The 15,125-nt window shown below is 37.3% G+C and overlaps 1 protein-coding gene across 1 annotated transcript; it reads left to right on the forward strand.

The window, feature by feature from the left end:
- The first annotated feature begins 11,363 nt into the window (after positions 1-11,363).
- LOC141695421 (uncharacterized) lies at positions 11,364-12,973 on the forward strand. Its single transcript, XM_074499668.1, has 2 exons — positions 11,364-12,897; positions 12,942-12,973. The coding sequence occupies exons 1-2, from the start codon at positions 11,364-11,366 to the stop codon at positions 12,971-12,973; spliced, it is 1,566 nt and encodes a 521-aa protein (XP_074355769.1).
- The last annotated feature ends 2,152 nt before the right edge of the window (positions 12,974-15,125 follow it).

Genomic DNA, 15,125 nt, shown 5'->3' on the forward strand with positions numbered 1-15,125 from the left:
CTGGCCGCATTCGGGACCTTTTCTGTGTCCGTCCCTCTCAGGTACACACTTCGCGTCTATCCCTCTCAAGACACGGTTTTGCGCCCATCCCTCTCAGGTACGCATACTCCACATGTTCATCAGTATATGAAATGCTTTCTCACATGGTGGTAAATTGGTAGTCTCTCCAGTCCATGAAGTACTGGAGTCTACCCCTCCTTGTCCTTGTAAGAATCCCATCATATTTTTGGAACTTATATTGTTCCCCAAGCATATTGCTTGTTGATAGGTATACTTGGATATATACGTATATATATGTATTTCCGAGAATTTTCGGAGGAAGTACTAAGGATGTGAGTTGACCGTTGTCAACATATTTGTTATATAAGGGGGAGTTTCTTTTGAAACTATATTCAAAATATTTAAAATAAGTCGAGATAATGTTCTCCGACGATCTGAAATTATTCGAATGATTTTCTGAAAATCAGGAAGTATATTAAATCAGGATCCATGGTTTTTAAAACATAATAAACCCTTTAATAAATAACAAAATGATACTTGATAAATAATTAACCTCGAATGAGTTTATTCTTTAAAAGAATATTTAAAATACTATTCCTCAACTAGTTTATGTCTATGAAATCAATAATCTTTAATGTTTAATCGGGTTTGAAATAAATAATCGTTGGAGTATACTTCTCCTATAATAAAAGAATAGGTATATAATATTTATTGTTCGAATAATAAAATATAGTTGAGGGGATATGATCGTTGGGAAATCATTTTAATAAAAGTTCGAGGTATTTTATTGTTTCGTAAGTGGACGTTGAGTCCCTTTAAAACGTACTTTTATGGACTCGTGATTGTCCTAATATTACCGGAATGATTTTCGGGTTTTCATCTTAAAATTCCGACCGACTCTTGGTCTTATAATTATACAGCACGCTTAAAGCGGAAATAAATATTTTACGATACATATACTTATCGTACAACATCGCTATATTATGCAAAAGTTCAATAGCTATGTATCATGGCAAACATGGTATTTATGCAATGATAATAAAACAATCCTTTCACAACACAACTGTAAGTAGAGTTGGGTTCGTAAACTTTCCTGGGTATCTCAAGATGGAAGATGCTCTAGGTTCCGCTCGGAAATCTATAATCATAACATAATTCACTTCGTTAGGTCCCGTTCTAATTTACGGCTACCCGCACTCATGCGCTAATTATTATGCACCCTCTCAACTTATTTTATCCTTATTATTCCTTTAAGTCCTTATTCACATCATGGTCGCTTCATTTTTCAAAGAATCTTAAGTTCATTTTCATTTTCGCCGTGAGCTCCGCTTATGGATTCTACGGTTTCTAATCGCGCGGTCTTGACTCCGATATTTTTATAAAACTGAAAATCATTATTTTAACTTGAAATTTTTATGGAAGTTATGAAACTCAATATGATACTCTCTCTAAAACTTTCATGATTTATGAACACTTTTAAGTTGATCCTTTATATTTTAAAAATACGTGATTCGTAGCAGTTTTTGTCGCGTAAATCACTTTTAGTAAAACAGTCATAACTTTTGATCCGTAAATCGGAATCAAGCAATTCAAGCGCCTAAACGATCCTTATAACATTTTCTATCATAATCAAGTATTATTTTTCAAGAAACTACAGTATACATCTTCGGGACTTTCTGCAGAAACTTAAAGTTACGTTTTGTTCGTTTTAATGAGATTATGTTTACGATCAGAGTTTCGTTTATGCCCTAAATCTTTATACTACCACCAACAACCATCATATCATCATCAACACACTAACTCCTCTCAAGAACATCATGTTCTTGAGGCAACAACAATCAACCTTAAATCTAATTAACTAAACATCAAGATCTTAACAATATCACCACTAAAACTAGGTTTATAACTACATACTAAAAGGATCTTGAAAATGAATCTTAAATAAAGTTGGGTCAAAGATTTTTACCTTTATTGAAATCTTGAGATGTGTTCTTGATGATGTTGAAGTCTTGGGAGTGCTTGGTATGGTTTTAAGAACCTAAAACCACCATTGAAATCAAGAAACCAAAAAAGAGTTACTATTCATACTATTCATTCTCATCTTTCTTGATTTTATTTCACCCATCAAACCTTGATAAAAAGAGATCAAAGAATTATCTTACCTTAGTTTGGTTGTTAGGAAGCTTGAGAATTAATGGGAGGATTTAACCATGGCTAGAACTTGAGGTTGTGAATTTGATTTCTTGGCTTGAAGATGAAGGGCCGAATGAAGCTTCATGAAGAAGGGGGGAGAGTTTTTATGCTTGCTCCTTGGTTGCTTCTAGGAAATGATGTTGGTGATATCTTATATTGATTTGATATTCTATAGTTTAGGATCCTAGGTTTATTCTTGTTGCCAAATCCATGGACAAATCTAAGTAACTTCCTAGTTTACAAGCTACTTGTTTTAGCTTCCTTAGCACACTATTTGATTAGCCTTGGTTGATCATCCTATCTCTAGCGCACTATTTGATAAAGTAACCATGGTTACTTTCTTACCATGGTTAGTTAGTGCGTTACGTTTATTTAATCGTTTACGCGTTCGCTCGGTCACTTAAACATTTTCGTCATACTTCCTCGTAAATGGTTCGCGATGTAGTTCCTTTCACATTTATTCCTTATGTTTTGAATTATCATACTTGGATATAAATCCGTAGGATTTTAATCTTGTAATTATATTGGGATTCCCGTAATCCTCGATGAGTCATAAATATGGTCATTTTTCAAAGTTCATTTTCTTCGAAAACTATAGCGTTTACATACACTCATTTGGTACGTATAATTATATTATCAACTCCGAAACTCATTTTCTCATGTACTACATAGTGTGGGCTCAAAAGTTTTTCCCATCCGTCAGGGTTACTATTCATTAAACATTTTACAAGGTCTCAAAAATTCGAGTTATTACAGTCTTCCCCTCTAACAAGGATTCCGTCCCGGAATCAATTAGAAAATAAGTGGGGGTATCTATTCCTCATTGCGTCTTTAAGTTCCCAAGTTGACTCCTCGACATTTTGATTCCTCCACCAGATTCTAACCAGCTTCACAGTCTTGTTCCTCAGCACTTGTTCTTTTTGGTCCATTATCCTTACTGGATGTTCCATGTAGGTCAGGTCTGGTTATAAATCTACCTGCTCATATTCTATTACATGTCATGCATCTGCATGGTACTTCCTTAACATGGACACGTGGAACACATTGTGCACTTGTTACAGATTAGGAGGCAAGGCAAGCTCGTAAGCTAGAGGTTCTATTCTCCTCAAAATTTCAAAGGGCCCTATGAATCTGGGACTCATCTTCCCTTTCTTCCCAAATCTCATCACTTCTTTCCACGGAGATACCTTTAATAGCACATAATCTCCTACTTCATATTCCCTATCCTTCCTGGTCTGGTCGGCGTACTACTTTTATCTGTCCTGAGCTGCTACCAGTGTTTTCCTGATGAGTCCCACCATTTCCCTGGTCTGTTGGACTAACTCTGGTCCTAATATCTCGTGTTCTCCAACTTCATACCAACATAGGGGAGAGCGACATCTCCTTCCGTAAAGAGCTTCATGCGGGAGCAATCATATGCTAGGGTGATAGCTATTGTTGTAAGCAAATTCGATCAGGGGTAAGTGGTCATCCCAATTTCCTTTGAAATCAATGGCACATACTCGTAGCATATCTTCTAGGGTCTGAATAATCCTTTCGCTTTGTCCATCAGTCTGGGGGTGGTAAGCGGTACTCATGTTTAGTCTGGTGCCTACGCATTCCTGAAAGCTTCTCCAAAATCAGGAATTAAACCTTGGGTCTCTATCTGACACTATGGCTACATGAACGCCGTGTTTCACTACAATTTCCTTCAAGTAAATATCCACCAACTTGTCTATGGTGTACCTTTTGTTGATTGGTAGGAAGTGTGTAAACTTGGTCAATCTATCTATGATAACCCATATGGCGTTGTGATTGGTCTTTGTCATTGGTAGGCCTGTCACAAAATCCATGGCTATATGCTCCCATTTCCATTCCAAAATTTCCAGGGGCCGTAATAGTCCACTAGGTCGCTGATGTTCAGCCTTCACTCTCTAGCAGGTCAAGCACTTGCTGACCCACTCTGCTACTTCTCTCTTCATGTTAGGCCACCAATAATATTCCTTAAGGTCACGGTACATCTTCGTACTTCCTGGGTGGATTGAATATCTGGAGTTATGCCCTTCGTGCAGCAGCTCATCCTTTAACTCTTGCACATTTGGTATCCAAATTCGGGACTCGTATCTCATGATCCCTTTCTCGTCCTTCTCGCACCTGACTTCCTCGCCGGTCAATGTATATCTTTCTTCGCTCATCTTCTTTTCCTGACATAATCGTATCTTTTCAGTCAGTTCCGGCACTAGATTAATCTCAAATAATCCTTCTGTTCCTTTATCGGTCATTCTCACGTCAACTTCCATCTTCTCGAATTCTTTAATTAGCTCCTCCGATGTCATTATTATCTTAAGTCTTTCCTTCCTACTAAGGGCGTCAGCCACCACATTGGCTTTACCCGGGTGATACAAAATTTCACAGTTGTAGTCCTTAATCAACTCTAACCATCTCCTCTGTCTGATGTTCAATTCCTTCTGAGTAAAAATATATTTGAGGCTCTTATGGTCTGTATAAATCTCACATTTCTCACCGTACAGGTAGTGTCTCCAAATTTTCAGGGCAAACACTATGGCTTCTAATTCTAGATCATGCGTAGGGTATCTGCTCTCATACTCCTTCAATTGCCGAGAGGCATACGCTATAACTTTGCCATGCTGCATAAGCACACATCCTAATCCCTTAAGCGATGCGTCACTATATATCACAAACTCTCCCTTTCCATCAGGAAGAGCGAGCACTGGTGCTGACACCAGCCTCCTTTTCAGTTCCTGAAAGCTTTCCTCACATTTTGATGTCCATACAAACTTTTCTGTCTTCCGGGTAAGTCTAGTCAGTGGACCAGCTATCTTAGCAAAATCTTGCACGAATCTTCGGTAATATCCTGCTAAACCCACAAAACTCCTAACCTCTATTGGGGTAGTTGATCTTTCCCAGTTGGATATGGCCTCTATTTTGGCAGGGTCAACTAAAACTCCTTTGTTACTCACCACATGTCCTAAGAACTGAACTTCTCTTAACCAAAACTCGCACTTCGAGAACTTGGCATACAATTTCTCGTTACTCAAGATTTCTAAGACTATCCTCAAATATTCTGCATGTTCTTTCTCTGTCTTTGAGTAGATCAGAATATCATCTATAAAAACTATCACGTATATATCTAGGTACTTTTTGAACACTCTGTTCATCAAATCCATAAAGGTTGCAGGTGCATTGGTTAGCCCAAACGACATGACTAAGAACTCATAGTGCCCATACCTAGTGCGAAAAGCGGTCTTCGATATATCTTCCGGTTTGATTTTCAACTGGTGATATCCTGTTCTCAAATCTATTTTGGAAAAATATACAGCTCCCTTGAGTTGGTCGAATAGGTCATCAATCCTAGGGAGAGGGTACCTATTCTTAATAGTCAGTTTATTCAATTCTCGATAGTCTATGCATAATCTCATACTGCCGTCCTTTTTCTTTATACACTGTACTGGCCTCCCCATGGCGACACACTGGGTCTTATCATTCCATTATCTAATAATTCTTGCAGTTGATAAGCTAGTTCCTTCATCTCAACTGGGGCTAGTCTATATGGGGCCTTGGATACTAGTATTGTTCCTGGTGCTAATTCTATAGCGAATTCTATTTCCCTGTCAGGTGGCAACCCTGGTAAGTTCTCTGGAAACACATTCTCGAATTCGTTCACTACGGGTATGTCCTGTATAATAGGTACTTCCTTCTTGGTATCTACCACATAAGCCAAATAGGCCTCGTTACCTTTCCTTAACAATCTTTTTGCTTGTAGCATGGTCATAAATTTCTGGTTCTGTCATTGACCTTTAAACACTACTTTTTTTTTCATTTTGCACTCTAATCTTTACCCTCTTCCGTTCACAATCTATTTGCGCTCCATTACTGGATAACCAATCCATTCCTAAGATTACATCAAATTCTTCTAACACAAATGGGATTAGGTCAACCTCGAAGACCTTCCCTTCTAATTTCAACTTGCACTTAGGGTGTACTTGATTCACATGAATTATTTCTTTGTTTGCTATTTCCACTTGTAATACCTCACATAAGGGTATGGCGTTAAGTTTTAACTTTTTAGCAAAATCTTGAGATATAAATGACTTGGTTGCTCCAGAATCAAATAGGATATTTGCATGCTCGGAAATTAACAAAAGGGTACCTGCTATCACGTTCGTGTTTCGGATAGCATCCTGAACAGTCATGTTGAAGGTCCTACCAGCCGGGGGTCGGTTGGATGCAGCTCTACTCATCCCTGAGGTTGGGGCTTCAGTGTCGGGCAATCCTTCCTCATGTGTCCTACTTTCCCACATTGGAAACATGTTACGCTGGGTTGGTTGCAGTTGTTGGCAAGGTGTCCTATTTGACCACACCTATAGCATTTTGAAGGGGCTCTCGCCTGGCTGCACACTCCAAGGTGCCTCCTCTTACAGGTTTGACACTCCGATATTGGGGCGCGGGGTTGGCAATGAAATGTTGCCCTAAATTGTCCGCCACCCTGGCCGACACTTTCACTTGGGGCTTTTCTGAATCTGGGGCCTTGTGCAGGTTGGGACACAACTCCCCTAACGAACCTGCTTAGAAGGCTCCTGTTCCCGGTTCCTATTCCTTGGCTTCCTATCTTCCTCTTCCTATTTTCCTTTTCCTTCACACTCTGCTCACTGCCAGCTTCAAAAATCGAGGCTTTCTGCACTAAGGTGACATAGTCTGTCAGCTCTAACACCGCCACTCGGTTTTGGATCCACTATGTTAGACCAAGCTGAAACCTTCGCGCTTTCTTCTCTTCGGTATTCACGAACTCAGGCACAAATCTCGATAACTCAGTAAACTTGGCCTCATATTCGGCCACAGTCATCTTATCCTGTTTCAACTCCAGAAACTTAATCTCCATCTGGGTCTCCATAAACCTAGGGAAATACTTGTCTAAGAAAAGTCAGGTAAATCTATCCCATGGGATCACAACATCAGTCTCTAGGTTTTGTTTGGACTCCCACCAGTAGTTAGCTTCTCCTTTCAGCATGTAAGAAACGAAAATAGTCTTGTATCGTTCCTCTACACCTAGTATCTTGAAGGACTTTTCTATCTCTTTGAGCCAGGCCCGTGCTTCAACGGGGTCGGCAGATCCTAGAAACTCTGGGGCTTTGAGAGATTTGAAGGCCTTAAAGGCAGTGGCTACAGTCTATTGGGCAGCATGTGGCTGTGGTGGAATAGTGTAACACCCCCAAATCCGGGGTCGGGGATTCGGGTTGTCACGAGTTCCATTTCCCTTATCAATACTTAATCTTAACAGTCAACCGACTATGAACTACTGTGACCCCACAATATACACACACACCCACACACACCACAAGTTATAGTCTCAGAGATGAATGCGAAAAATAACACAAGTCAGTTTATTCCACAATTATAAACCGTTACACCTTAAAAGGGTTTCTGAATAATTTACATATTCCTTGCCATTATTACAATTCATATTATACATAAGTCTGGTTCATCAATAGTTGAAAACCTAGCCTATTGGTAGCTCCTACCTCAGCTACGGCGGCATCAACGCTTCCAGAAAACTGCGGAACATTTCCTAACCGCTTGCGAATTGGAAGCTTGGTCTTGTTCATCTTTTCTATCTGTTGTTGTGTGATGAAAGAAGAAAGCAAGGGTGAGCAATAAGCCCACCAAAATAATATGTATGATGATTAACAATATGTGAGCATCCTCATAGTACTCATGAAAGTCTTGGTCAAGAAGAAAGGAACCAAGCTGATATCTTAACGCGACCAAGTCGAAAAATATTCAGTATATATATAAACATATATATATACTTTTCACAATATTTGAAATCCTCTGACATGTATAACATCCACAGAGTTCCAGTTTATAACTGTATAAAAATATCGTTGCAAGGTGATCTCATATATCTAACCTTGTCTCAACGTTTTTGTGAAAATCTTTGTCATGCATAAGATAATCATTAACCAGATATAAGTTGAAAAGATGAAGTTACAAGATACTCCAATATACTTATATCTTTTCCGAATACTACTTGAACTACCACCATTCAAGTTATAATTAGTTTCAAAAGTTCATCACATAGATGAGACTACAAGACAAGATTTGAATAGATTCAATCTTTGAATATAATTATAAATGATGAAGTTACGAGATACTTCATTAAGTCCCGATATATATATATATACCTATATAAAAGAAAGCAGTCAAGCCGAAACCAATGCCATCTTCATATATACATTTCATACACTCCTTGAAAAATATAATACCCCATATTTTATTTGGTACATTGTTGGTGCAATAACTTAGTAAATATTTATTAATTGATTTTAGAATTCAAAATTATGGATAATGTTTTATGTAGATAATAGGCTGTTAAAAATTTGAATTTTGTAAGCTATCTTTTAGTTGTTTAAAATTTGAATATGAGTCAAACCGGGTGATAGTTAATAGTTTGTTGAGCTACTTATTATATAAACAGAGTCACCCTATTAGTGAGTCACCCTGTTAGTACTTTCACACAAAAAAAAAACTCATCTTAGAGCGATAGCTAACAAAATGGAAAAATAGTTATATTATATAACTTATGAGTGAGATAGAAGAGTTGGTGCATAAGAAAGGAAGCTTTGGATCTACATGTGCAAGAAGGTCAGAGAAGAGCTAACTGGAGTGTCATTGTTAAAATATTGGGTTATTAAAGATTAAGAGAAGGAGAAATAGATTTTTGGGTTATTAAAGATCAAAAGGAGGAGAAACATAGCTAGGTCGGCCAAAACTTTCAGAGAAGTGTACATCTTGAGGAGGTTTATTTAAAATTTAATTATGTAATTTAAGATGATTACTATTTATATTGTATACTAATATTAATCATTTTATTTTCAGGTTTATAATTATTTGTACACATTTTTTTTACATATTAAATCAGGCTCTAAATTCAGGTAAGTTTTATCAAATTATTATATTATTTGTTTATGTGTTTATATATTATGTTAGGTTATTGTTTAATGCATGTTTAATTGATTTAATTGATTAATTGTTATTTGTACTGGCTACAAGATGTTTAATTAGTAGTATTTTAATTAGTCATGTTCCTGTTGTTTTTGTTTTTAATTTTTATGTCATTAAGTTGGTTTAAGAAATTATATGATTCTCAGGTTTTTTTTTACATTTTATTAAGTGGATGATATGGTACATTTTAATATTGTTAGTGTCTGGCTAGTTTTGTTAATTATTATTTACTAGTTATGTGTGTGAGTTGTTCACAATATTATCATGTTATATTATGCTAGTTTGTTAATATGTAAAAATATTTGTAAAATAAAATCTATTTTTACAAGATTTAGTTTATTGAGATTTATTAAAATTGACAAAATATGTATTTGTAGGACTAATGATATGCATAGTATTTTATTTTACAGGAGATATGTAGTCAAAATATTTTGTTAAATAAGTTAAGCAATTAACAGTTGGTTATTTGTTTATCTAAAATTATAAATTGTTTACATTTGTTAATCTTATTATATTTTCCTCATAACATATTTGTTACTTTTTTTTTACCAATATGTTATTAATTAATAATTTAAATTTTGTAAGTACTGTTGTAGTACTAACGTGTGAGAGGTGGATTTGATAAATATTGTCGGTATGTGTTGATAGACAGAGAGCATGCTATATTTATTTTTATCATTTTCTTAAATTGTTTTTACAATTTAATGTGTTATATTAATGTATAATTTATGTTTGTCTACTTTTATAAAGTCATATATTTAAAGTTTTCTACATTACTTTTATAAATTAATAAAATATCTTTTATATTTTGTAAACCAGCTTGTATATTATTTAGATTATTTGTTAGTTATATGTTTATACTACTCTAGCATGAGATGGTGATAATCAGTATTAGTTGTAGTAGCTGTATAAAATATTATAATTTTATTAGCTTACTTTTTAGTGGGTTTTAGAGTTTGGCGTTTATAAATTATATTTGTGTTGATATTATAGATTGGTTTGGAGGTTGATTTGGAGCTAAGTAGTGATTTAATAATTTAGACTCATTCCAGGTACGAGTATCTTTCATTCTCTCTTCATTTAAAATATATTTTCTTCCCCTATACTTATTGTCCCATCATATTTATCTTATCAAATTTTATTTTGTTAAGTGTATATGTACACTTGTTAATTTTTGCTCAGCCATCTTTGATCCATGTTGTTGCTTAACCACTTTTGATCTATGTTGCCTATCAGTATACTTGATTTGTCACATGCAACTTTTATTTTCAATATTATTGGAAACACTTTGTAACCATTTGTTATGGGCTCTTAAACTTATCTGTGTGGGTAAATCACAGACGAGGCACATGGAGTTTTTGCAGTCTTTGGTGCTCTCGGCACTAACTCGTATCAGTACTGTGAGTATACGAGCATGTCTCTGGGGTATGAGGCATGATTAAGATCATGATCATTTTGTTTGTTTGGGAAATGTTTTATACATTTCATTTTATCCTTCTTGTGGATAACCGGAGAAGGAACTGTTTGCACTGTGCTTTGCTTAGTGTTTACTAGCGAGCAGAGGTTTTATAAGATGCCCTTATTAGTACCCACCTTACTTGTTCTCAACCATTTCTTTGATTTTGTTTGGATTAGTTGGTTCCTTGCTTCTAAATAATTACTGTCATATTACTCATCTTCTTGGCTAATTATTAAAATCAAATATATTCTTTTGCTTTACCTTTTAATGATATATTCGTACTGGGCATTTGGCTCACTCGTATTTATTTCTTTCCACAGATAGTCGGGGGTAAAGCAGGGGTATGATGAGTGTTGCCCAGATTTTAGCTTGTTTCTAGTTGAAAATAAAGTCAAGGACATGTTTTATTCCATATTATTTTGGATCTTGTTAGAGAACTTTATTTTGAAGATTTTGAACTTTTATTAGTTTAATAAATTATGTTTAGCTTGTTTTGCTTTCATTAATAAATAAGACTTAGCTTGTGTAGCATCTACTTGTTTAAGTGGGGTGTTACAACATTGGTATCAGAGCTTAGGTTATAGTTTTTGTAGACTATCCTTTAGGATTTGACCTGTGAGTTTTGGGTTGACTCCATACGGGTAGATTTAAGATTTTGGATATGATTTTGTGATATATGTGTTTGTGCACTCATAAAATTTTATGCAGGATGGCAAGAGGTAGCAATAGTCGAAATACTGGGGGGAATGATAATCAGCAGATTGTTATGGATAGGAGTACTTTTATGGAGATGTTGCGGGAAGTTCAACATGGACAGAATCCCACTGCTAACGGGCAAGATCGAGATGGTCAAACTATGTTTGATCGTTTTATGAAGCAAAGACCCAATTGTTTTAAGGAGGCCAAGACTCCCATGGATGCTGAAGCTTGGATAGATCACATGGAGAAAATTTTCAGGGTCTTGGAGTGTTCAGAGGTGGAAATGGCTCGATTTGCTACTTATCGTCTTGAGGGGGATGCTAATACTTGGTGGAAGTCTGTGGTAGCGTCGCATGCACCTGGCTATGAAAATACTCTTACTTGGCAGGTATTCAAAACTCAGTTTGACCAGAGGTATTTTCCAGCCAGCATACGTGAGGAATATGTAAGGGAGTATCAGAGTATTACTCAGAGAGATGATGAGTCGGTGGCAGACTTTCAAGTCAGATTTCAGAGGTTAGCTGGTTATGCAAGATCTGTGGCTGGGTCAGAAGCGGATAAAATCATGAAGTTTAAGTGGGCATTGAAGAATTCCATCCGCAACCATATCATCTCTAACCGCTATACATCTATGGACACCTTGGTTGACAGTGTCAGAGATCAAGAGCTTCATCAGGCTGACTTTCTCAAGAAACGAGACATGCAAAATCAGAAAAGAAAAAGAGAAGATGACTTTTCCGAGCGTCGACATGGATTTCAGAAAAATGGTGGTTCTTCAGGTGGATTCAAACCAAATGATCAGAGGTATAATACTCGAAATTTTCAGCAAAAGAATGGAAATCAAGGAAATGAGCAAAAGAGGTCTTTCAACCAAACTGGAAATAAGGAAGCATCTAAGTGTGAGCATTGTGGAAAGATGCATGGAGGAAGCACTTGCTATTGGGCTACTAGAGCATGCTTCAATTGTGGAAAGAAGGGTCACACTATTCGAGACTGTCAGATGCCATCAAAGAAGCCTTGGGATCGTAAGGATCAGGGAGAGAAAAGCAACCAGAAGACTTCTGGTCGTGTGTTTTCCATCACTGCAAAAGATGCTGCAAGTACTCCAGGTACCATTTCAGGATCACTTTCTGTCAGTAATGGAAATGCTATAGTCTTATTTGATACTGGAGCTACACATTCATTTGTCTCTACATCTTATGCTAAACACTTAGACATTGCATCCACTGCACTTATATCGGATTTTTCTGTTGGCACTCCTATGGGTGTAACTATACTTGTAAATTCTCAGTATCTTGATTGTGTAGTTAGAGTAGACGATAGAGAACTACTTGTAGATCTCTTACCTATTCAGATGAGGGACTTTGATATCATACTGGGGATGGATTGGCTGGAGCGACACAAAGCTACAATTGATTGTCCGGGAAAAACAATAATTTTTGGCGACTCCAATTCGCCCGAGTTCGTGTTTCAGGGTTCTAAGCCTAGTGGTTGTGAAAAATTCATTTCGGCCATCAAGGCTAAGAAGATGATTGCTCATGGATGTGAAGGATTTTTGGCTCATGTGATTGACACGTCCAAAGTGCAGCCAGACTTAGAAGATGTTCTTGTTGTTCGTGAGTTTTCAGATGTATTTCCCAACGATTTGGAGGGTCTTCCTCCAGAAAGAGAGGTGGAATTTTCTATCGATTTGTTACCAGATGCACAACCTATTTCTAAGGCACCTTATAGAATGGCTCCGTTAGAGCTACAAGAGCTGAAAGAACAGCTGGAGGAGTTACTTGATAAGGGTTTTATTAGACCCAATGTTTCACCTTGGGGAGCACCAGTTCTATTTGTGAAGAAGAAGGATGGTTCGATGAGACTCTGTATTGATTATCGAGAGTTGAACCGAATCACAGTGAAGAATAGATATCCATTACCGAGGATCGATGACTTATTTGATCAGCTTCAAGGAGCAAAATACTTTTCGAAGATTGATCTACAGTCAGGTTACCATCAACTAAGAGTGAAGGCAAGTGATATTCCGAAGACAGCATTCAGGACTCGTTACGGACACTACGAGTTTCTTGTTATGTCTTTTGGATTGACAAATGCACCTGCAGTTTTCATGGACCTAATGAACAGGGTATTCAAGGATTTTCTGGACAAGTTTGTGATTGTGTTTATTGATGATATATTGGTGTATTCAAAGTCAAGGGAGGAACATGAAGAGCATCTTCGAATTGTGTTGGAAACACTACGGAATAACAAATTGTATGCAAAATACAAGAAGTGTGAATTTTGGCTTGATCAAGTTGCATTTTTGGGACATATTGTATCAGCAGATGGAATCAAGGTGGATCCAGCCAAGGTTGAGGCTATTACCAATTGGCCAAGACCTAGCACTGCGACGGAAGTGAGGAGTTTCTTGGGACTCGCGGGCTACTATCGCCGATTTGTAGAAGGCTTTTCGACAATTGCGATGCCATTGACACAGTTGACTCGAAAAAGCAACAAGTTCATATGGACCGATGAGTGTGAGACTAGTTTTCAAGAATTGAAGAAGAGACTTGTGACATCACCAGTATTGACACTACCATCAGGATTGGGAGGCTATGTGATTTATAGCGATGCTTCGAAGAAGGGACTTGGCTGTGTATTGATGCAACATGGAAATGTGATTGCCTACGCTTCAAGACAATTAAAGCCTCATGAGGTGAATTATCCGACACATGACTTAGAGCTTGCAACCGTCATTTTTGCATTGAAGATATGGAGACACTATTTGTATGGTGATAAGTGTGAGATCTTTACTGACCACAAGAGTTTGAAGTACATATTCACGTAGAAGGAGCTTAATATGAGGCAAAGACGATGGATTGAATTATTGAAAGACTATGATGTGAGCATTCAGTATCATCCCGGCAAGGCTAATAAGGTTGCAGATGCTTTAAGCAGGAAAGATTTTGGAAATTTGGCCGCTTTGGTGACGCAACAACAACCTCTTCAACGTGAGATTGAGAAATTTGGTTTGGAGTTTTATCATCAGAATACAGTTGGTATGGTAGCAAGTTTGCATGTCGAGCCTAGTCTTATCACTAGGATTAAGGCAGCTCAGGATGGAGATGGAGAATTATGGTCTTTTGTCCAGAATATTGATCCTGAAAAGCAACCAGGATTTCATTTTGATGATCATAGCATTCTATGGATGTATAATCGTCTATGTGTGCCTGCTAACAAGGAACTCAGGGAGGAATTGATGGAAGAGGCCCATAGATCACCATTTTCTATTCATCCAGGTGAGACAAAGATGTATCGAGATTTAAAGGAACACTTTTGGTGGAGCGGCATGAAACGAGATATTGCCAATTTTGTTTCGAAGTGTTTGACTTGTCAACAGGTGAAGATTGAGCAACAGAGGCCAAGTGGCTTATTACAACCATTGGAGTTACCTACTTGGAAGTGGGAGAATATTTGCATGGATTTTGTCATAGGACTGCCTAAGACTTTTAAGAAACATGATGCGATATGGGTGATTGTAGACAGACTCACTAAATCTGCTCACTTTTTGGCAATCCGTGAGAATATGAACTTGGAGAGCTTAGCGCTATTATACAGGAATGAGATTGTTAGACTACACGGGATTCCAGTTTCGACCGTGTCCGACAGAGATCCCAGATTCACTTCAAGATTTTGGAAAAGATTTCAAAAGGCATGGGGCACCAAGTTGAACTATAGCACAGCTTTTCATCCACAGTCGGATGGGCAGTCAGAGAGGACAATTCAGACC

This window comes from Apium graveolens, chromosome 11 (genome assembly GCF_009905375.1).
Source record: "Apium graveolens cultivar Ventura chromosome 11, ASM990537v1, whole genome shotgun sequence".
NCBI classification, from domain to species: Eukaryota; Viridiplantae; Streptophyta; class Magnoliopsida; order Apiales; family Apiaceae; genus Apium; species Apium graveolens.